The sequence below is a fragment of the Giraffa tippelskirchi genome, chromosome 5 (assembly GCF_054371585.1).
Source record: "Giraffa tippelskirchi isolate mGirTip1 chromosome 5, T2T-mGirTip1v1.2.pri, whole genome shotgun sequence".
Classification (NCBI taxonomy): Eukaryota; Metazoa; Chordata; class Mammalia; order Artiodactyla; family Giraffidae; genus Giraffa; species Giraffa tippelskirchi.
Genome location: NC_137279.1, coordinates 32708938 through 32730415, shown reverse-complemented (window position 1 = coordinate 32730415; position 21478 = coordinate 32708938). Strand labels below are relative to the sequence as shown.

General features: G+C 44.1%; 1 protein-coding gene across 5 annotated transcripts in view; it reads left to right on the top strand.

Annotated features, from left to right (window-relative positions):
- The first annotated feature begins 14457 nt into the window (after nt 1–14457).
- Nucleotides 14458–21478, top strand: part of DNAJC11 (DnaJ heat shock protein family (Hsp40) member C11) — a 64811-nt gene continuing 57790 nt past the window's right edge. For all 5 annotated transcript variants that reach the window (XR_014053657.1, XR_014053658.1, XM_081490410.1 and 2 more), the window contains exon 1: nt 14458–14548. Coding sequence is in view for 2 of the 5 variants with exons in the window: in XM_081490410.1 (XP_081346536.1) it covers nt 14477–14548 (72 nt within the window). In the remaining 3 variants the exon portion in view is untranslated. The remainder of the gene's footprint in view (nt 14549–21478) is intronic.

Genomic DNA, 21478 nt, shown 5'->3' with positions numbered 1-21478 from the left:
ACTCTCCTCTTTCACTTTCATCAAGAGGCTCTTTAGTTCCTCTTCGCTTTCTGCCATAAGGGTGGTGTCATCTGCATATCTGAGGTTATTGATATTTCTCCCTGCAAACTTGATTCCAGCTTGTGCTTCATCCAGTCCAGCATTTCACACGATATACTCTACATATAAGCTAAATAAGCAGGGTGACAATATACAGCCTTGACATACTCCTTTCCCAATTTGGAACCAGTCTGTTGTTCCATGTCTGCTTCTAACTGTTGTTCTTGACCTGCATACAGATTTCTCAGGAGGTAAGTCAGGTAGTCTGGTATTCCCATCTCTTTAACAATTTTCCACAGTTTGTTGTGATCCACACAGACAAAGGCTTTAGCATAGTCAATGAAGCAGAAGTAGATGTTTTTCTGGAATTCCCTTGCTTTTTCTATGATCCAACAGATGTTGGCAATTTGATCTCTGGTTCCTCTGCCTTTTCTAAATCCAGCTTGAATATCTGGAAGTTCACTGTTCACATACTGTTGAAGCCTCACTTGGAGAATTTTGAGCATTACTATGCTAGTGTGTGAGATGAGTGCAATTGTGTGGTAGTTTGAGCATTCTTTAGCATTGCCTTTCTTTGGGATTGGAGTGAAAACTGACCCTTTCCAGTCCTGTGGCCACTGCTGAGTTTTCCAGATTTGCTGGCATAATGAGTGCAGCTCTTTAACAGCATCATCTCTTAAGATTTGAAATAGCTCAGCTGGAATTCCATCACTTCCACTAGCTTTGTTTGTAGTGATGCTTCCTAAAGCCCACTTGACTTTGCACAATGTCTGGCTCTAGGTGAGTGATCACACCATCGTGATTATCTGGGTTGTGAAGATCTTTTTTGTATAGTTCTTCTGTGTATTCTTGCCACCTCTTCTTAATATCTTCTGCTTCTGTTAGATTCATACTATTTCTGTCCTTTATGTGCCCATCTTTGCATGAAGTGTTCCCTTAGTATCTCTAATTTTCTCGAAGAGATTTCTAGTCTTTACCATTCTATTGTTTTCCTCTATTTCTTCCCATTGATCACTGAAGAAGACTTTTCTTATCTCTCCTTGCTATTCTTTGGAACTCTGCATGAATATATCTTTTCTTTTCTCCTTTGCCTTTCACTTCTCTTCTTTTCACAGCTGTTTGTAAGGCCTCCTCAGACAACCATTTTGCCTTTTTTGCATTTCTTCTTCTTGGGGATGATTTTGATCACCACCTCCTGTACAATGTTTCAAACCTCCATCCATAGTTCTTTAGGCACTCTATCTATCAGATCTAATCCCTTAAATCTATTTCTCACTTCCAGGGTATAATCATTAGGGATTTGATGTAGGTCATACCTGAATGGCTTAGTGGTTTCCCCTACTTTCTTCAGTTTAAGTCTGAATTTTGCAATAAGGAGTTCATGATCTGAGCTGCAGTCAGCTCCCAATCTTGTTTTTGATGACTGTATAGAACTCCATCTTCAGCTGCAAAGAATATAATCAATTTGATTTCGGTATTGGCCATCCGGTGATGTCCATGTGTAGAGTCGTCTCTTGTGTTGTTGGAAGTGGGTGTTTACTATAACTGGTGCATTCTCTTGGCAAAACTCTGTTAGCCTTTGCCCTGCTTCAAGGCCAAACTTGCCTGTTACTTTTGCATTCCAATCCCCTATGATGACAAGGACATCTTTTTTTGGTGTTAGTTCTAGAAGGTCGTGTAGGTCTTCATAGAACCATTCAACTTCAGCTTCTTTGGCATTAGTGGTTGGGGCATAGACTTGGATTACTGTGATATAGAATGGTTTGCACTGGAAATAAACAGAGATCATTCTGTCATTTTTGAGACTGCACCCAAGTACTGCATTTCAGACTCTTTTGTTGACTATGAGGGCTACTCCACTTCTTCGAAAGGATTCTTGCCCACAGTAATATATATAATGGTCATCTGAAAATACTGTTACAGACATTTTAAAAAATCAAAAAGGATGGTAGATATTGTTGATACCTCCAATAAAGACTTAAAAGGAAAATGAAGATGAAAAAACGGGAAAAAATATTAGGGAATCAGTCCAAGAGGCCCAACCTCACAAAACACTAAGTTCCAGTAAGAACAAACCAACAAAATCAATGGAATTAAGTTATCAAATAATCAAATAAAAATTTCCAGAAATGATGGACAGATGTTACCTGGTTAGGGACTTAACTTGTGGTCCAGTAGTTGACTCCATGCTTCCACTGAAGGGGGTGTGGGTTTGATCCCTGGTCAGGGAACCAAGATCCTGCTTCACACAACACGTGGCCAAAAAAAAAGTTTCCTGGTTAAAAGAGCCCATTGAGTGCATAGCACAATAATTTTTTAAAGTCCCAGACAAGGTACATCATCATGGAATTTCAGAACACCAGACATAAAAAGTGTTTCCAAAAGGGGGAAAAAAAAGAGATTTACAGAGTCTCAGGAATTAGAATAGAATCAGTCTTATAGTCAACAATACTGGGAACGAAAGATGATAAAACAGTGCTTTCAAAATTCTGAGGAAAAAAATTTACAACCAGACTTTTACCCTCTACCAAACTATCCACTATCAAACTGCCATCAAATATAGAGGTAAGATAAGAGCATCCAAGTCCTCAAAAAAAATAAAAAACTGGGAGGAATATGTTACCATGAAAACAATGGAATAAAACAAGAAATAGGGAACAGAATTCAAGAAACAAGAGTGTCAACAGTGAAGAGAGAAAAAGGGTCTTCCTGCAGTGATAATATAGGGAAGATACAGGATGACAACTTTGGAGCAAACTATATGATTTCATATATAAAATTTGAGAAAACACAAACTAATCTATATTGACAGTGGATTTGTGGTTGCCTGGGGATAGGAGCAAAGAGAGAGGTAGCTTATAAAAGGACACAAGGAAATTTTGGGAGGTGACGAAAATGTTCAGTGTTTTAATTATAGTCATGAATTCATAGATGTTTACATGGGTCAACACTCATAAAATTGTTCACTTTAAATATATACATTACATTTGCAGGAACATGGAGAGACTTAGAGAATATTTAAGTGAAGCAAGCCAGACAAAGAAAGGCAAATATCATACAATATCACTTATACGTAGAATCTAAAAAAACGTGATACATATGAACTTAAATACAAAACAAAAATAGACCACAGACATAGAAAACAAACTTATAGTTACTAAAGGAGAAAAGAGGGGAAGGGATAAATTATGAGTTTGGGACTAACATATAAACACTGCTATATATAAAATAGATAGCCAACAAGGATCTACTGTATAGCACAGGGAGCTATACTCAATATTTTGTAATAATCTATAAGGGAAAAGAATCTGAAAAAGAATAGGTAATATAACTGAATCACTTTGGTGTACACCTGCCACTAACACATTATACATCAACTATAATTTTTTAAAAAATACATGCAATATAGTGGACATAAACTATATTCAATGAAGTTTTTCAGGAAAAAGAGAGAATTAGTGAAGTGGAAGATTGGTCAGAGGGTCCACAAAGAAATCATAGAGATAAAAAAAGAAATAAGACAGGGACTTTCCTGGTGGTCCAGTGGCTATGACTTCATGCTTCCAATGTAGGGTGCTAGATTCGATCGCTGGTCAGGGAACTAAGATCCCACATGCCACAACCAAGAGTTCGCATGCCACAATAAAGATCCTGAATACAGCAATGAAGAGCAAAGATCTTGCATACTGCAACCAAGACCCGGCACAGCCAAATAAGTAAATAATTTTGTAACTTAAAAAAAAATTATGCAGAAAAGCAAGACTACACTGAGAAGGTCTAATTGAAGTCCCCCAAGGAGAAAAAATTAACACTTCACAACAGCATCAGCAGAAACCTAAAAGAAGTGAATTGGTATCATCAAAGTGTTGGTGATGGACAGGGAAGCCTGGTGTGCTACAGTCCATGGGGTCGCAAAGAGTTGGACATGACTGAGCAGCTAAACTGAACTGAAAGTGCTGGAAAACAAAATAAATGTCTAACTACATTTCTCTACCCTGAGAAAACATGGTTTAATGTTAATGATGCAGATAGAGACAAATGCTGAGGGAGTTCTCAACAGCAGACCCACATTCAAAGCAATTTCACAGGGCGTTTTTTAGACTGAGGGTCATTGACCCCCCTGTGGAAGCTCAGAGATGAAGCAAAAGACAAAAAGCAAAGAAGTTCAATATTTTTTGAACTTGAATAATATTTGTTTTCTAGCTAGAACCAAAGATCCATGAAGGAAGATTAGGAGGTATAAGGCTGAAAGATCTGTGAATCCAGAACACAAAGATCTTGAATTCCATGTGGGGGCAAGAGGAAAGGGAGATCAAGACAGAGAAATATGGAAGTTAAGGGAGAGGAAAAATCAAACATTCAAGGGCAGAAACAATGCAATAAAGAAGGTGAACAACACTGAAATACTGGCTAGAGTCAAAAGAGTAGGCAATTCAACATAGTCCGTTGGATTTGAGTTCAGAGAAGCCACAGGAATCTCTGAGACCAGAATCTTAAGGAAATGATAGGGATGAGAGCCTGCTTGCATAAATGAAAGAGTGAGCAAAAAAGGAAGCAGAAGGTGTCCTCTCCACAGGAAGACCTAAGAAAGACCTCCATCCCCAAAATAGAACCTGGTTACTCCCTTCCCAAGCCTGCCTCTTCCCTAATCTTCCTCAGCTCCATACATGGCTTTACTACCCAGTAGCTCAAGCCAAAATGTAGGCACAACAGGGAGCTCAGCTGGGAGCTTTGTGACAACCTAGAGGGGTTCAATGGGAGTGGGTGGGAAGGAGGCTTAAGGAGGGAGGGGATATATGTATACATATAGCTGATGCACTTTGTTGCACAGCAGAGACTAACACATATAAAGCAATTATATCCCAATTTTTAAAAATGCAGGCATAACACCTATTCCTCTCTTTCCCCTTCATACTCCAGACCCAACCTATCAACAGTTCCTGCTGACTGCAACCCAAGATGCATTCTATGCCTGGCTATTCCATTACTTAGTCCAAGTCCAAGACCACCATCCTTTCTTCCCAGGAACACTGCAAGAAATTTTAACAGGGCAGGGGTGAGGGAATGTTCCATTCCAGGAACCCCTAACCCAGTCTAACTCTCCTGATCTTTAGCGGGGGAAAGGCCAGACCATGTCTCTTCTGGGCTTCCCAGGTGGCACAAGTAGTAAAGAATCTGCCTGCTAATGCATGAGATGCAAGAGTCGCAGGTTCGATCCTGGGTTTGGGAAGATCCCCTTGAGAAGGAAATGGCAAACCACTCCAGTACTCTTGCTTGGAGAATCCCCTGGACAGAGGAGGCTGACGGGCTATAGTCCATGGAGTCACAAAGAGTTGGACACGACTGAAGCGACTGAGCACACACAAACAATACACACATTCCTTCCTGCTTAAAATTTTTCGATGCTTGCCATTGTGGTTGGAATAAAAATTAACTTCTTGACCACCATCCTCCCCTCCATGAGCCCCTCCTCCAATAACAACCTCTCCATCTCTTCCAACTGCCCTCCCCTACCTGCACCAGCTTCATGCTTGCTGGCTCTCTCTCTGTCCCTGGAGCACACCAGACTTGTTCTTGTCTCCAAGACTTTGCACTAGAAGGTTCTTCCTTTAGGCTTTGCAAAGCAGGATCCTCCCTGTCATTCAGTTCAAAATTACATTCCCAGATAGATCTTCCATAACCAGCCCAGCTCACATGACCAACACATGAGATATTACATTATCACATCAGTGTTTTATTTTATTCATACTACTTAGCATCTGAAGTTATCTTGTTTATTATTGTCACCTCCCCTCTCCCACTCACTAGAGTGTTAATTCCACTAGAACAGAAATCGTTTCCCTCTTGCAAATTGCTGAAAGGTCAATGCCCATTCCTGGATATTGCCTCAAATTTAAAGATAAGCTGAATAGAACTGTGGGGTAATGTGTAGGGTGTTATAAGAGGTGGGTATAATAAGATTTATTTTATTTTCTTGCACTCCAAAATCACTGTGGATGGTGACTACAGCCATGAAATTAAAAGACAGATGCTCCTTGGAAATAAACCTATGACAAACATTGTTGTTGTTGTTCAGTCACTCAGTCATGTCCAACTTTTTGCAATCCCATGGACTGCAACATGCCAGGATTCCCTGTCCTTCACTATCCCTGGAATTTGCTCAAACTCATGTCCATTGAGTAGATGATGCCATCCAACTGTCTCATCCTCTGTTGCCCCCATCTCCTCTTGCCCTCAATCTTTCCCAACATCAGAGTTTTTTCCAATGAGTCAGCTCTTTGCATCAGGTGGCCAAAGTATTGGAGCTTCAGCTTCAGCATCAATCCTTCCAGTGAATATTCAGAGTTAATTTCCTTTAGGATTGACTGGTTTGATCTCCTTACTGTCCAAGGGACTCCCAAAAATAGACAAACATAGACAGCATATTCAAAAGCAAAGATGTCACTTTGCTGACCAAAGTCCCTATAGTCAAAGCTATGGTTTTTCCAGTAGTCATGTATGGATGTGAGAGTTGGACCATAAGGAAAGCTGAAAAATTGATGCCTTTGAATTGCGGTGCTGGAGAAGACTCTTGAGAGTCCCTTGGACAGCAAGGAGATCAAACCAGCCAATCCTGAAGAGAACCAACCCTTTATTTTTTTTGGAAGGACTGATGCTAAAGCTGAAGCTCAAATACTTTGGCCACGTAACACAAAAGGCCGACTTACTGAAAAAGACCGTGATGCTGGGAAAGATTGAAGGCAGGAGGAGAAAAGAGTAGCCGAAGATGAGATTGTTGGACAGCATCACCGACTCAACGGACATGAATCTGAGCAAACTCCAGGAGACAGTGAAGGACAGGGAACTCTGGCATGGTGCAGTCCATGGGGTCACAAAGAGTTGGACATGACTTATCAACTGAACAACAACAACAACAGGAATAACACTGGTGACCAATTAAAGTCAAATAATGACACCAAACAGGACCCTGTGGGGCTCGTGGGCATGGAAAACCTTTCTGTTCAGCCTCCAGGACCTTCCCTGTGTTTCAAAGGGCTGATTCCAGCAGTTGCTAATCAGAGAAGAGAAGGGATGCACAGTCAAGGGAGGAACAGCCAAGAAATGGTAGTCTATTCACCCTGGGGGTGGGGTCCCGGTTCCACCTCAAGGGATACACTTAACAATATCTTTAAGCTCTTTACAGAACTAAAACTGCATTTCAGAGAAGACCAGATTAACAGAACCAGAGAAACTCATCAAGAGATCACCTCTAACCAAATTAAAGGAGTGCAGGCTCTGCACACACCCTAATCTTATCAGCAACCTTACCCTGGAATCATTGCTATAAAACTCCTCACCAAACCCCCCTGGGTCAGGACACACAAGTTTTCAGGGCAGGAGCCTGCTCTGTCTCCATTTGCTGGCAAAGCAATAAAGCTACTATTTTCTTCTTGTTGTTGTTCAGTCGCTAAATCATGTCCGACTCTGTGACCCCACATACTACAGCATGCCAAGCTTCTTTGTCTTTCACCATCTTCCAAAGTTTGCTCAAACTCATGTCCATTGAATCAGTGATACCATCCAACCATTTCAACCTCTGTCAGCCCCTTCTTCTGCCTTCAATCTTTCCGAGCATCAGGGTCTTTTCCAGTGAGTCAGTTCTTCCCATCAGGTAGCCAAAGTACTGGAGCTTCAGCTTTAGCATCAGTCCTTCCAGTGAATGTACTGGGTTGATTTCCTGTAGGACTGACTGGTTTGATCTCCTTGCAGTCTAAGGGACTCTCAAGAGTCTTCTCTAGGACCCCAGTTCAGAAGCACCAATTCTTTTCTGCTCAGCCTTCCTTATGGTCCAGGTCTCACATTGATACATGATTACTAGAAAAATCATAGCTTTGACTATACAGACCTTTGTTGGCTTTCCTACTTTTTCTTTCTACTTTTCTACTCCACCCAAAACTATCTCTGAGATTTTATTTGGCACCAATGCACAGAGGCCAAAATTTTAGCATCGGTAAGCATCAACTTTGTATCTTCCAAGACTTTCCTGGACCACTCTCAATAGCGTGGGAGGTGGGTGGAAAGGTAGATAAGAGAGACAAACTGAACTGGGAATGGATGTGGTGGACGGAGTCAAAGGCCAAAGGATTATGATATCACTAAGTGAAAGTGAAAGTTGCTCAGTCATGTCCAACTCTTTGCGAACCCACGGACCGTACAGTCCATGGAATTCTCCAGGCCAGAATACTGGAGTGGGTAGCCTTTCCCTTCTCCAGGGGATCTTCCCAACCCAAGGATCAAACTCTGGTCTCCTGCACTGCAGGTGGATTCTTTACCAGCTGAGCCACAAGGGAAGCCCAAGAATATTGGAGTGGGTAGCCTATCCCTTCTCCAGGAGATCTTCCCAATCCAAGAGTCGAATCGGGGTCTCTTGCATTACAGGCGGATTCTTTACCAACTGAGCTCTCAGGGAAGCCCTGATATCACTAAGTAGCCGAGAAAGCAGATTGGAATGGAACCCTAGCTGGGAACTGATGGATTAGGACAGATGAACACATAGGCACCGAGGACCTGAAGGTTCAAACAGCAGGGAAAACCAGTAAGTTCCCCCAGGCACAACAAATGGATAACACTGTAGACAGAACACAGAGTTCCTGAAACAGAAGCTCTGAAGCAGAGACTTTGAAGATGCCTGTGCATGCATGCTAAGTTGTTTTAGCCACGTCCGACTCTTTGAGACCCTATGGACTATAGTCCGCCAGGCTCCTCTGTCCATAGGATTCTCTGGGCAAGAATACTGGAGTGTGCTGCCATGCCCTCCTCCAGGGGATCTTCCCGGCTCAGGGATTGAACCTTTATCACTTATGTCTACCTGCATTGGCAGGTGGGTTCTTTACCACTAAGGCCACCTGAGAAGCCCTGAAGATGCATACTTTTAAAATATATATATATTTTTAAAATTTTATTACTTATTTGGCTGCACCAGGTCTTAGCTGCAGCATGCAGGATACTTAGTTGCAGCATGCAAACATTTTGTTTGTAGCATGTGGATTCCAGTTCCCTGACCAGGGATCGAACTCCCAATCCCTGAAGTGGAAGGGTGGAGTCTTAGCCCCTGGACCACCAGTGAAATCCCTGGAGATGCATACTTTGATGGAATGGTGAGGTCTAAAACTGGAGAGTCCCAAGGCCTCCCGTCTATCTGCACCACCTGCCACCCCCACCAAGGCTGCCTCTGGGGTCAGGCTCTGCAGCCACTCAGCCACTATCTCATTCAAGCAGGTGTGGCTCTTCCTCTGCCTGACTCAACCCTCCTACAATTATCATCTTGGCTAAACAGGAAAATGACAAGTCACTTAAATGCTAAGGGAAAAGATAACATCAAAAAAATTTAATTCTCGAGTGCCCACAGATTCTCCCTTCTTTCCCCCAGCTAAGGATTTTTTTCCTCCTTAACTCTTCTTAACAGGATTATCAGAGCTCACGAGGGGAAACGGAAAGCTGGCTATGAATGGCTGGCAAGCAAGCAACGACATCCCCATCCAGGCTCAGGGACAAGAGAATAACCAAAAAAGTATAGGTGACTTTTCCTTCTGAATTATAGAAATGGGGGTGTGGATTCAGGCTGTTCACCTCATCTCTCTAGAGCATCACTCAAGAAAAGGGTGAAACCAAGTGGGGTCCTGTGGGGCCCCTGGGCTCGGAGGCCTTTTAGGTCCCCTGTTTCTTGCAGGCAAGATTCCAGCTTCCATGACCTTCCTTGAATCCCAAAGGGCAGATTCAATCAGCTGCTAATCAAGAGAGGTGTACATGCTAAGTCATTCAGTCATATCTGACTCTTTGCCACCCCATGGGCTGTAGCCTGCCAGGTTCCTCTGCCTGTGGAATTCTCTGGGCAAGAATACTGGAGTTGGTTATCATTTCCATCTCCAGGGGATCTTCCTGACCCAGGGGTCAAACCCATGTCTCTTGTGCCTCCTACTTTGGCCACCTGATGTGAAGAGCCAACTCACTGGAAAAGACCCTGATGCTGGGAAAGATTGAGGGCAGGAGGAGAAGGCAGTGACAGAGGATGAGATGGCTGGATGGCATCATCAACTCAATGGACATGAGTCTGAGCAAACTCTGAGAGATGGTGAAGGACAGAGCAGCCTGGTGTGCTGCAGTCCATGGGGTCTCAAAGAGTCACGACTTAGTGACTAAACAACAACATTGGCACTCACGTTCTTTACCACTAGTGCCACCTAGGAAGCCCAATAGGGAGAGGAGCAGCCAAGAAATCACTTGAGGCAAGATTAAAGGGACCAGAGAAGCTCATCAAGATTAGGAGATCCACCACCTGAGACCCTGCACACACCCTGATCTTGTCAGCAACCTCCCCCTAAACTCCTCATTAAACGCTCCTGGGTTGGGACACATCATTTTCCAGAGCAAAAACCTGCTGTGTATCTCTTTGCCTGGCAAAGCGATAAAGCTATTCTTTTCCACTTCATCCAAAACTCTGAGATTTGATTTGGCCCCAGTGTACAGGGAGGCTGAGCTTTTAGCATTAAGGGGAAGGATTGTAGTGTTTCTAGTTGAGGTTACCAGAATAACTTGAATTTCAGATAAACAATAAATTGTTTTTAGTATATAGGCTTTCCTGGTGGCTCAACAGTAAAAATCCGCCTGCACTGCAGGAGACTCAGGAGTCATGGGTTCAATCCCTGGGTCGGAAAGATTGCCTGGAGGAGGATATGGCAACCCACTTCAGTATTCTTGCCAGGAAAATCCCATGGACAGAGGAACCTGGAGGGCTACAGTCCTCAGGGTCGCAATTTGTTTAGTATATGTGTATGCCCGGTGCAATACTACTGACAAGTATTCATTGTTTACCTGAAATTCAGACTTAATGAGCATCCTATATTTAACCTCACAACCCTAATCCTGTGTGCTAGATGCAAGGCCTGGGGTCGAGTCTTTAAATAAATGAAACTTCCTGGATGGCTCGGAGAAGCCAGATGATCTGGGGTCACTCTGAACATGATGATGGTAGAGGTAAGCATCCTTATGTTTACAGTTAAGATGAGAGAATTCAAAAACAGTTATGAAAACTCACAACTCAGGTTGGGACTTGAATCCAGTCAAAACTCAGATTTGGGACTTGAACCCACTGTCTTTTTGTTAAAATCACACACCTGGTGTAAGGATTTAATGAAGCTCAGGCTCTTTATGTCTCCACGCAGAAGGAATTTAACAAGAGGCAAAGTGATAGGTAAGAAGTGGATTTATCTAGAGAGAGACATGTTCCAGAGACAGAATGCAATCTGTCTCAAAAGACAAGAGTGATCCTGGGAGAAATCCACTCTACAGAAGAGCATGGGCCACTCTCAGAAGGTGGGAGACCACAAAATATGCAGTAGTTAGTTTTTATGGGCTGGCTTCCTAGGTGGCTCGGTGGTAAAAAATCTGCCTGCCAATGCAGGTGGATGTGGTTCGATTCCTGGGTCAGGAAGATCCCTGGAGGAGGGCATGGTCACCTGCTCCAGTATTCTTGCCTGGAGAATCCCATGGACAGAAGAGCCTGGCAGGCTACAGTCCACGGGGTCACACAGAGTCAGACATGACTTAGTCACTGAGCATCATAGGCTGATGAGTGAGAGGATTATTCCAACTATTTGGGGGAAGGGGTGGGGACTTCCAGGAATTGAGCCACCACCTGGGTCAAGAAGATCCTCTACAGAAGGGAATGGCTACCCACTCCAGTATTCTCGACTGGAAAAGTCCATGGACAGAGGAGCCTGGAGGGCTACAGTGCATGGGGTCGCAAAAAAGTCTGACACGAGTGAGCAACCAACACTGTTCAATCTGTCATGGCACCTGTGGGTGTGTCACTTAGCTAATGAATTACAATGAGCATATAATGAGGCTCAAGTTCCACTGGAAGTTGAATCTTCCACCATCTTGGATATAATCAGTTCTGACCAGATCTTGGTATATCCCCAACAGCAGTCATTCTTTTAAGGTTGTGTGACCTTCCCTGGTGGTTCAGTGGTTAAGACTTCACCTTCCAATTCAGGGGTTGGGGGTTCAATCTCTGATGGGGGCACTAAGATCCCACATGCCTTTGGGCCAGGAAACCAAACATAAAACAAACAGAAGCAATATTCTAACAAATTCATTAAAGACTTTTAAAAAATTAAAAAATAAAGGTTATGCCCTCTCCCCTTCCATTTCAATTTTATATACCTATATAATAATACACACAGTCATATAGTTACATGAATATATTACATAAGTATTGATACATTAGGCTTTGCAACTAAGTGACAAATTGCTTTGTGACTTTACCCAATTAAAGGAAAACTAAAGTGCAAGGCAGTGAGTTAATGTGACTGAGTTTTGTCACTTGCTTTGGCATGAGTAGTTTGTTGGATGTGTGTGTTAACTTATAAATTTGTACATCTTTCGGTTTTCATTATTTTGCCCATCAGAGATTATGGTTTTTGGAGGAGAGAAACAAGAGAGCCAATCTCTGAAGTCAATATATTCTTGAGCCTGTGGTGTATCTAAGTTTATTTCTTATTTGTCACAATCACTTTCCAAGTAACCAGGTAACACAAAATACCATGGGCCCAAGAGAGGACAAAAGCACAGAGCATCCCTGAGTCACTATTTATTTTGTTTGGGCGGTGATAAAAATCAGGTCATTCTCAATCATAGCAACACCAACCTGGGCGTTCTGAGACATATGCTGTGTTCCGTTTGTGTAATTTCTAGAGACAGTGTTTTCCAAAGCAGAGGAAAGATGGCAAAGAGCTCCTCTACCCAACTGAGCATTATAGCCCAATTAATGTCTACAAACAGGAGGAATAAAGGAATATCATAACATTCTAGTTTTCCCCCCAGCCTCTCGGTAAGATAGTCTTAAAAACCAGCAAATGTCAGTGTGCAGTTTAGCCCTAATCACTGCTCTGCAACGGAGAAAAAAGGAAAAACCATAAAAAAAAAATTTCTGGACTAGCTGATGGAATATGAGTGTGTGTGTGAAAGAAAGCTATTGTGAGGAAACCTCACACAGATAAAGAAATAGGTCTTAATTTACAACTCAGGCTGACAGTTTGTTTGTTCCAGACTGACTCAACACTCCAGAATAACCTTCTCAGCACACCTAAGTGACTCATGCCAAGAGAGCCTTAAGAGGGCTGGGCAACTTGGAAGGGACCATACACAAGCCCAGATGATGCACATCTGGTCAAAAATTAGGAAGAGAAAGAAATCAACTTCTCAAATCCACAGACAGGTGTTTGGGGCTTCCCAGGAGACCGGCTTAGGAAGGGCAGCAAGGATGATTCTAAATCAATGGTTAGTTACAGAGCAAACATTACTGAGAATTAGCAAAGAATTGGTACAAGTCAGCATGAACCAAACAGGTGACAAGACCATGGGCACTCTCTTGTCCACTTTCTCTTGATAACTGGATCATTTAAAAGACATTTCAATTATTTAGATGACTGCAGAGGCATCTTTAACAACGCACCAAGCCACAGGCACAAGGTTGAAATCAATTAGACTCCAACGCTAAATCATAAGGTAGAAATTTACAAGAGAACAGCTCCAGGGTGGGGTCGGTAGATATATTCACCTGACAGAAACAATTATAGTGGGAACCCAATGGCTGTGCAGGAGACCTGGGTTCGATCCCTGGGTTGGGACGATCCCCTGGATAAGGGAAAGGTTACCCACTCCAGTGTTCTGGCCTGGAGAATTCCATGGACTATATAGTCCATGGGGTGGCAAAGAGTCAGACACGACTGATTGACTTTCACTTTCACAATGGCTATAGCCTCGTCATTTAAGCAGTAGAAAAATGGCCCGATGCCCCAAATATAAGACAATAATAAATGAAAATGAGAGGGCCTGTCCCCTGGGCAGTGTTGTCAAGAGAAAAGGGAAAGACCACTGGAGGAACACATGCCATTCTAGAAGCTTCCTGTGCAAAGACAAGTCAGTATGTGGGGCCTCCAGTAGCTTCCCGTAGGAGGGGTGCCGGGGTGAGGGTAGAGCTGGGGAGCTGGCCACGTAGCCCAGGTAAGGCTATATTTGGGATTCGGATGTGCCCCGCACTGGACGCCGGCGGGGGAGACAGAGGGTGTCGCAAAGGTTTGTCTCCCCGGCGTCCAGATGTGACGACCCCCGGGAGTGACCGCAAAGTCGCTCTCTCTAGCCAAGGCACAGGCCCGGGGTGCCTGGGCTAGACTTTAAGTCCCCGGGCAACACGTGGAGGGACTGGGCCCGCCCTCGGCCGCGCGGGGGCACAGGGCGCAGGCGCGCTCCTTCCGGGGTGCGCGGAGGCGGCGCGACTCCAGGCCGCCAGGGGCCGCTGTGGGGCAGCCGCGCCGGCCCGCGCTATCTGAGCCGCGGACCGTCGGTCCCTCTTGAGCACGGCCTTGCCGGTTTGGCGGGGTGAAAGGTTGCGAAGATGGCGACGGCCTTGAACGAGGAGGAGCTGGACAATGAAGACTATTACTCGTTGCTGAACGTGCGCAGGGAGGTGAGGCCTGCGGCGGGCCGCCGTCCGGACCGAGGCCGGGCCGGGTCGTTCAGGCGGGGCCGGGCTGGCAGCGACCGCCCTGTTCCCTCCTCTGGCGGCCGGACCCTGGCGGGGAGGCCGCGTGACCCCGGCTGACGTGCGCGATCGCTGGCCGGCCAGACTGTCCCTACCGCCCTGACCCTTGCGCTGGGGGTATCCTAGCTGGCCTCTCCCCCACCTCTCCTCGGCCGGTGCGCCGCGTGCACTGTGTCCCGGCAAAGCCAGAGGGCCCCGCGCCCCCTGGGGGGAACAGGGTCTCGAGGTGAAGGTGGAGTGGGGGAATCCAAGTTCTCCAGGACCAGTTACCACGCTCGGCTCACACACCGGCCTAGGCCGAGGGGCTGTGTCATTGTCCCGCAACCGGCAGGATGGGAAACGGAGTCCCAGGCGCCAAGGTCAAAGCCACCAGGGAACCTCTCCAGGGGTCTGTCCGGTCCCCAAGTCTTCCACGGGGACATCCCGCCTCTGAAGTGAGTCCAGGCTCAGAGGCACGTGTCTTGTGTCCTCCTTCTCCCTGAGCGGCTTCCAGAAATTGAAGGAAGAGTCTCCTGGACAAATAGCCTCCATTCGGAGGCCCAGGTTAGGAATAAACTCAGGAATAAGCGAGGAAGAATTAACGCCGCCACTTGCCTCCGCGTTTCCAGACGGCAAGTGCTTATACCTCGTGTCCTCACCGATTGAAAGATAACACTAGAGAGTCTCACATGGTGTCTGGGACATAGTGGGGGCCCAGTTAAATTTCCTTTCTTGTTGACAAGTACATTTGAGGTCAGCGTGAAGGGCAGAGAGGCTTCCAAGGTCAGGTCATGTTCATGAAGTGAACTCTTTCTCTCTAAACTGCTAGGTAGGGTCTTCCCAGCCCTGCCAGAGATCTCTGATTCTGGCTCAGATTTTCCAGTGATCAGAAGTAGCCTCGTTTGGCTGTCCTTGGCAGAACTGATCAGGCTGTTTTGTCAGTGAGCTCAGGTCTGCGTGATGTTAGTAATAGGTCATGTTCTGTGAGTGCTCACTTTGTGCAGGGCCACAGTGCTGAATGGACACTTTGTTTTATGTTATTGCACTTAATTACTGTATTAGCCTTTAAGGTAGGTATTCAGAGAGTTCTTGATTGATGTCTGAGGAAACGGAAGCATAGACAGATTAAGTAACTTGCCCAAAGCCACACCACTAAAAATTGCAAGAGCCTAGATTTCAGCCGTGGGCAGGCTGACTCTGAAGCCCCAGTTCTTGACCTCTGTGCTGTGCTACCTAGCTTACCAGTCCTCAGACTCCAGAGCTGCTGGACTCTTTGGGCACTCCACATAGGAATTCCTTAAATGTGTTAGTTACTATTTACTGTGGAAACATCCAGTGAAATATTTTGGTGAATTTCAGATCTTTTAGGCTGCAATAGAGCCACCTAGAGATTCTTGTAACGAGTCATTGGTGAGGCTTCTTTGGCCTCTATTTCTTTCCCTTTGAATGGAGCTGTCGGGCTAGTTATTCTTTTTCTCCAGTTTTTAGAAGTAAAGTGGTAAATGAAACCAGCTTTTCTGAAATCAGCCTTTCTCACCACTCATTTATAGTTCGCCTCGAGAAAGATGCTAATACCTGTTCACTGAATCGTGCATGCCAAGTCACTTCAGTCGTGTCCAACTGTTTGCAACCCTGTGGGCCATAGCCTGCCAGGCTCCTCTATCCATGGGATTCTCTAGGCAAGAATACTGGAGTAGGTTGCCATACCTTCCTCCAGGGGATCTTCCCCACCGAACCCATCAAACCCACCTCTCCTACATCTGCATTGGGTGGGTTCTTTACCACTAGCGCCACTGGGAAAGCCCCTGAATCTTAGGCAGCTGCAAATGATCAAAAAGATCTAGAGTAGTAAGCTTGGCTGGAGTCCTAGGTAAACATTTGTCAGAAGTATACCTTGAAACTGCCAGAATGTTGGGACTTGTCATTGTTATTAGACTGATAGGTGAAAGTCAAAGAAATATTTCTTTAAAAATTTCACTTCTCCGGAACAGTGAAGGCACCTCCCACATTTATGGCTGTAGGTGAAAGTCTTGTAAACAAGTCCTCTGGCTTAAGTCATTGTGTGTTGCTGCTGTCAACAAACTCAGTATAGAACATCATCCTCTGTGGTGTGATTTTCCAGGGTTCCATTAGAAAAGAAGCTTGGAAAGTGATCTCTGGACTTCATTTTAACTAAGATTTTTTTGTGAAGTTAGAAATCAACCTGAAGTTGAAAGACCATGATTTAGCTGAAGAATTAGAGAAGAAAATAGAAGTAATCTTTATCTTACATATGTGGTCAAAAGAAGGTAATAACCCCGTTGATGTTTCAGGTCTACAGTTTGATGGCATTGAAGTGTAACTAGGAGGCAAGGTCCTCTTCCCACCAGCACCCCAGAGCACTTTCAGAAGTCTCATGTTCAGGAGGTTCGTGACTTTCTGCCAAGAATCTCTGATGGAAGCAAGCTGAACCCTAACCAGGGAACTCTAATTAGTAAAGTTTTAAATTTACAAGCACGATACATGATGATAACAAATGGAGTAATACAGAAATGTCAGAAATCTGCCTAAGAATCTCCCTTGCCATGTTTTAAACTCTAAAATGTCCCCTCTTTAAATTGTATCCCAGAGAGGGAAGCAGGCAGCTAGATAAAGCTTCAATGATCTTTAATAATTCCCTTTCTCTGGTGTGCCTACATTGTCTGTTTGCAGAGTGGAGCAGTTATCTGCCTGCCACACATTGAGGGGAGGAAATAATTTGTCATTAATTGGGCATATTGAAGCTGGATTGGCATCTCTGGTTTACGTAGCCAGATGCACCATCAGGGTCCTTAACTCTAACCGATCTGAGATTTCTGAGATGATTTTCCAAAATTTATTTGGAGAAAGGATTCCTGAAGAATTAGTGAAATTTTCTTGATGTACATGCTTTTTATCGACGTTATAATTGACACATTTTAAACCTAATTTATTCCTAAATAATTAAGTTTAACTCCTACTTTAACCTGTGTTGTAGTTGAAAGAGTTTCATTTTTATGCATGTCAGTCAGCAGTGTTTATAACCTGTTGTATGATGTCTGGTCCCAGTCAATTTTAGCCTTAAAGGAGCCAATCTCCTTTTCAAGTTGTAGATGCTTTTGTAAAAAAACAAGTCATTAAATAAAAAATAAACTCAAGTTTATTTCTACTCAAGTAGAAATGTCTTTTCTTGTAGCCCACATATGGAGGTCAGTGTTCTGGGATCTTCATCCTTCCAAAATAGCCATGAAACTAGAACTGCAAAATCATCACCTAAATAGGAAGTTTTCCCAAAGTCCCTGCATTTGCATTCCTTCCCTGGTATAGGGCATCTCATCCTCTCCACAGTTTTTGGTTGCCTGGGTTACTCTGGCTGCAGGTTACAGTCACAGAGTTGGGGCTGAAAAATCTGAGCTTGGACTGCAGACGAAAAGGCTAGAGCAAAAGAGGAAGGTCTACTCGTCACAGCCAGGATTGACCTTGGGAGACAGTCACCCAACCCCCAACCAGGGTGGCAGGGCCATCTGCAGAAATTGAATGTAAAAGGGTGGTAAGCCAGGGCGCACATAGGTGCCTAAAGCCCTGAGGTACTTATCTAACCTGATGGGCAGGTGATTAGTCAATGTGAAGGTGGGTCTTCGAAGGTTTCCTTTAATGAGTTTTCCATTTGCTGCCTTAGGTTCAAAGTCTGATAGTCACAACAGTGATCCCGCTTGTGCTGGGCAAGTAGTATGAGCCTTGGTTGTCCAGAAACCTAACTTAGCCCAATGGTCACATTCTTAAGGCTTCCTGTCAGGGAAGAGGAGCATGGTCCTTAAGAGCAGGGCTCTCAGGCCACTCAGGACCCCCAGGGTGACCTTGAACATGTCATTCAACCTCAGAGTCTCCATTACTGATATGTAGCCAGACCATCCTGTGTTCGAATCCCAGTTTTACCCCCGGGAGGTGTGTACCTCTAGGCAGCTAGTAGTTGAACCTTTTTGCTCTCTGTTTTTTGGGGAGCTTTTCTTGAAATGTAGGTAACAGGTAAAAATGTATTAATATGAAGTACTCACTCTGAGCCAGGATGTTGTATGTTAGAGCGTGAGGCTATGTATAAAGTACCTGGCGCATAAGTAGGTATTTGATTAGTAATGTTTATTGTTGCTACTTCTTGGATTTTGATAAACATGAGGTGTTGCTTGTTTTAAAAAGACATACATGTACGTAGAAGACTTGGGTCTGTCTCATCCAGGCTCAGTTTACTGTTGTAGTAATAAAAAAAAACATGGTGCTAAGCATAATTTAAGATTTTATGCTAAGCATTAGGTTCTAAATTCCCAAAGCTTTCTTCTTTCTGTTCAAATTACTAAGTTTATTCTCTTCAGAAGACAGTTATCTATGAACTCTTCCCGCAAGGCCATGCATTTGACTTGGGTGGCAGGAGGAGTGGTTCCAAGCAGCTGGGCTAAGCTTGGGAGTGGGGTGCAGAGCCATGGGCTGATCTAAAGAGACGGCGTCTGGGTTAGAAGCAGAGTGGGACCCACAGATCAAGTTGTTGTGAGCGGTCATCTTTTAAGGGACCAGGCAGAGAGGGCAGGGCCTGGCAGAGACAGAGGTTCTGCTCCAGCGACAGCATGACAGCACTGGCAGTCAGGAAGGTGACCGGTGGAGCTTTTAGGGGTCTTCCTGAGGGTGAGGAGGGGGCCATTAGGGTACCACCTCTAGTTCCAGTGTCACCTCATACTGTGATTAGCAAACACAGTGAGGCTGAATTTTGAAATTGTTTTCTTTAACAAACCTTAAGCTAGTTACTACCTTTCTGTTTAGGCATTTCAAACAATTGGGTCTTGAAATTTTAATGCTCTAGTTCTACATTATTGACCAAACTCCCTCTTTTTTTTTCTTTCATTTTTTTCTTAAAGGGAATTCAATTGAAAGCTTTTCTACTTGCTGTGAGTTCAGTAAAACAATGGAGAAGAAACTATGGGACACACAAGCCACATGTTTTGCTTGGCTACAGAATTTTAGTGTTTACTTTTATTAAACTTTCATTTTAATTTCACTTGTGTATTTTATTTACACCCTACCATGTTCAAAGAGAGGATTTAAGACAACTAACAGAGATGAGAAGACAAGATAGCATAAATGTTTAAAAGGGGGCACCTTCCAAAAAAAAAATGAAAGACCACTGGGAATGTTACTGCTTTAGTGGCCCCTGGGTTGTATGGATCACGCTCCTTTGCAGAAGCTCTTGTGGTCTGATTCTGCGGCCTGCTTGGCTCTTGGGCTTTTAGAACCACTTCTGCCTGCAGTGAGTGCACAGTGTTCCCACCGGGTTTGCTGCGGCCAGAACATTCCTCAGTAGTAAAATGCCAACAGACATCAAACCACAAGAATCATGTGGGCATCGAGTGGGCAGGATGTAGCAGATGGGCATGGACCATAGAAAGTATAAGGTCAGGCGTGTGGGGGGAAAGAAGCCAAACCCTTGATGCAAGAGAGGATCTGAACCGTGAGTTTTGACCCAGGAAGGAACTTGAGCTCATTGCCCTCAGATGCTGGCCTTTTTATTTACTCTTGTGTCTCAAAGATGTCAAATAAACATACAGACATAACCAGGAAGAGAAATGAAGACAGAGTTGTACAGTGGTAGGAAAGTCTCTCCTGAGCCCTTGGAATGACCTTTAATCAGGAATCGGAATTTCTGCTCCTTTGGCCCGGTTCTCACGTGCCGTTGTCAGGAAGGGATTTGTTCTGGAGGATGGGACTCCCCTCAGCCCCACAAACCTTAATGGTGAAAAAAGGCCCTGCCTTTCTTCCCCCCCATATTTAGAGTTACTGTTCTTACCGATTCCCTAGTCCTGTTTTTGAAGTTACAATGCCATCTTGGGGGTAAACTGTAAGTTTTTTTCCTTCTGTGATAAGGAGAACCTATGTAAGTTTTCTAAGGTTATTCCTAATTTTAGAAACTTGGAATTGTTTGATCAACCTCCTGTTTAGCCTTTCTGATGAATTCATGATTTGATTTTTTCTTTCTGAAGCCCACCTTCTCAAAATGAAAGGTCCTAAAGTGGTGGTAGGAAGCCGACTTCCAAAATCATGAGAACTAGAATGTGTGCGTCTGACCTCCATACTCAGCAAAGGTGGGCTTTAGTGAGGGACAGCTAGGATCATTCACCTTGTACCTGGCATGTGAGGCACCTGTGAGTGTGTTGATGATTATTTGAAAAGGTCAAAGGTGAAGATGGAGTTTCAGAAGAGGTCAGTGGCTTAAAGAGCAAAGCCTTTGAAGTCAAGTCCAAGTTGGACTTTCTAGCCATCTGGGCTAAGTTCCTTAACCTCTCTGAACCTGTTTCTTCATCCATAAAATCCAGAGGATAATTTTACTGTCATAGTGCTGTTGGGAGAATTAATTGAGAATGCATGTAAGTGCTTAGCATAGTAATGGGCACATTATTATGTAAAGTAAATGCCAGTATATTTTTTATTAGTATCATGAGCATAAAAGTTAATAAAGAGTGCTCTCACTGATTTGTAGGAGTTCTTCACAGAATTCGCATGAGTCCTTTGACAGGTTAGTATAAATGTCCCCTCTCTGTAGTTTGCCTCTCCTTCTTGTAAATGTCTGTCAACCAAAGTTTGGTTTGAGCCAGGCTACACACGAGCTAATTTCTAGCCAGCTTTTGGGTGAGGGATACATAATCAGGTAAATTTCTCCATCTCAGACAAGTCACTTAGTTAACCTTTTTCACTGTTTTTATCTGAAATATGGGGTTCTAATGCCAGTCTCCAGGCATTTTATGAGTATTCAAATGTTAAAGGAGGAAATACTGGTGACAGCGCTTTGTTAGCTTTGCTCTGACTCTGCATCTCTGCCTTCTGGCCATTACGAATAAA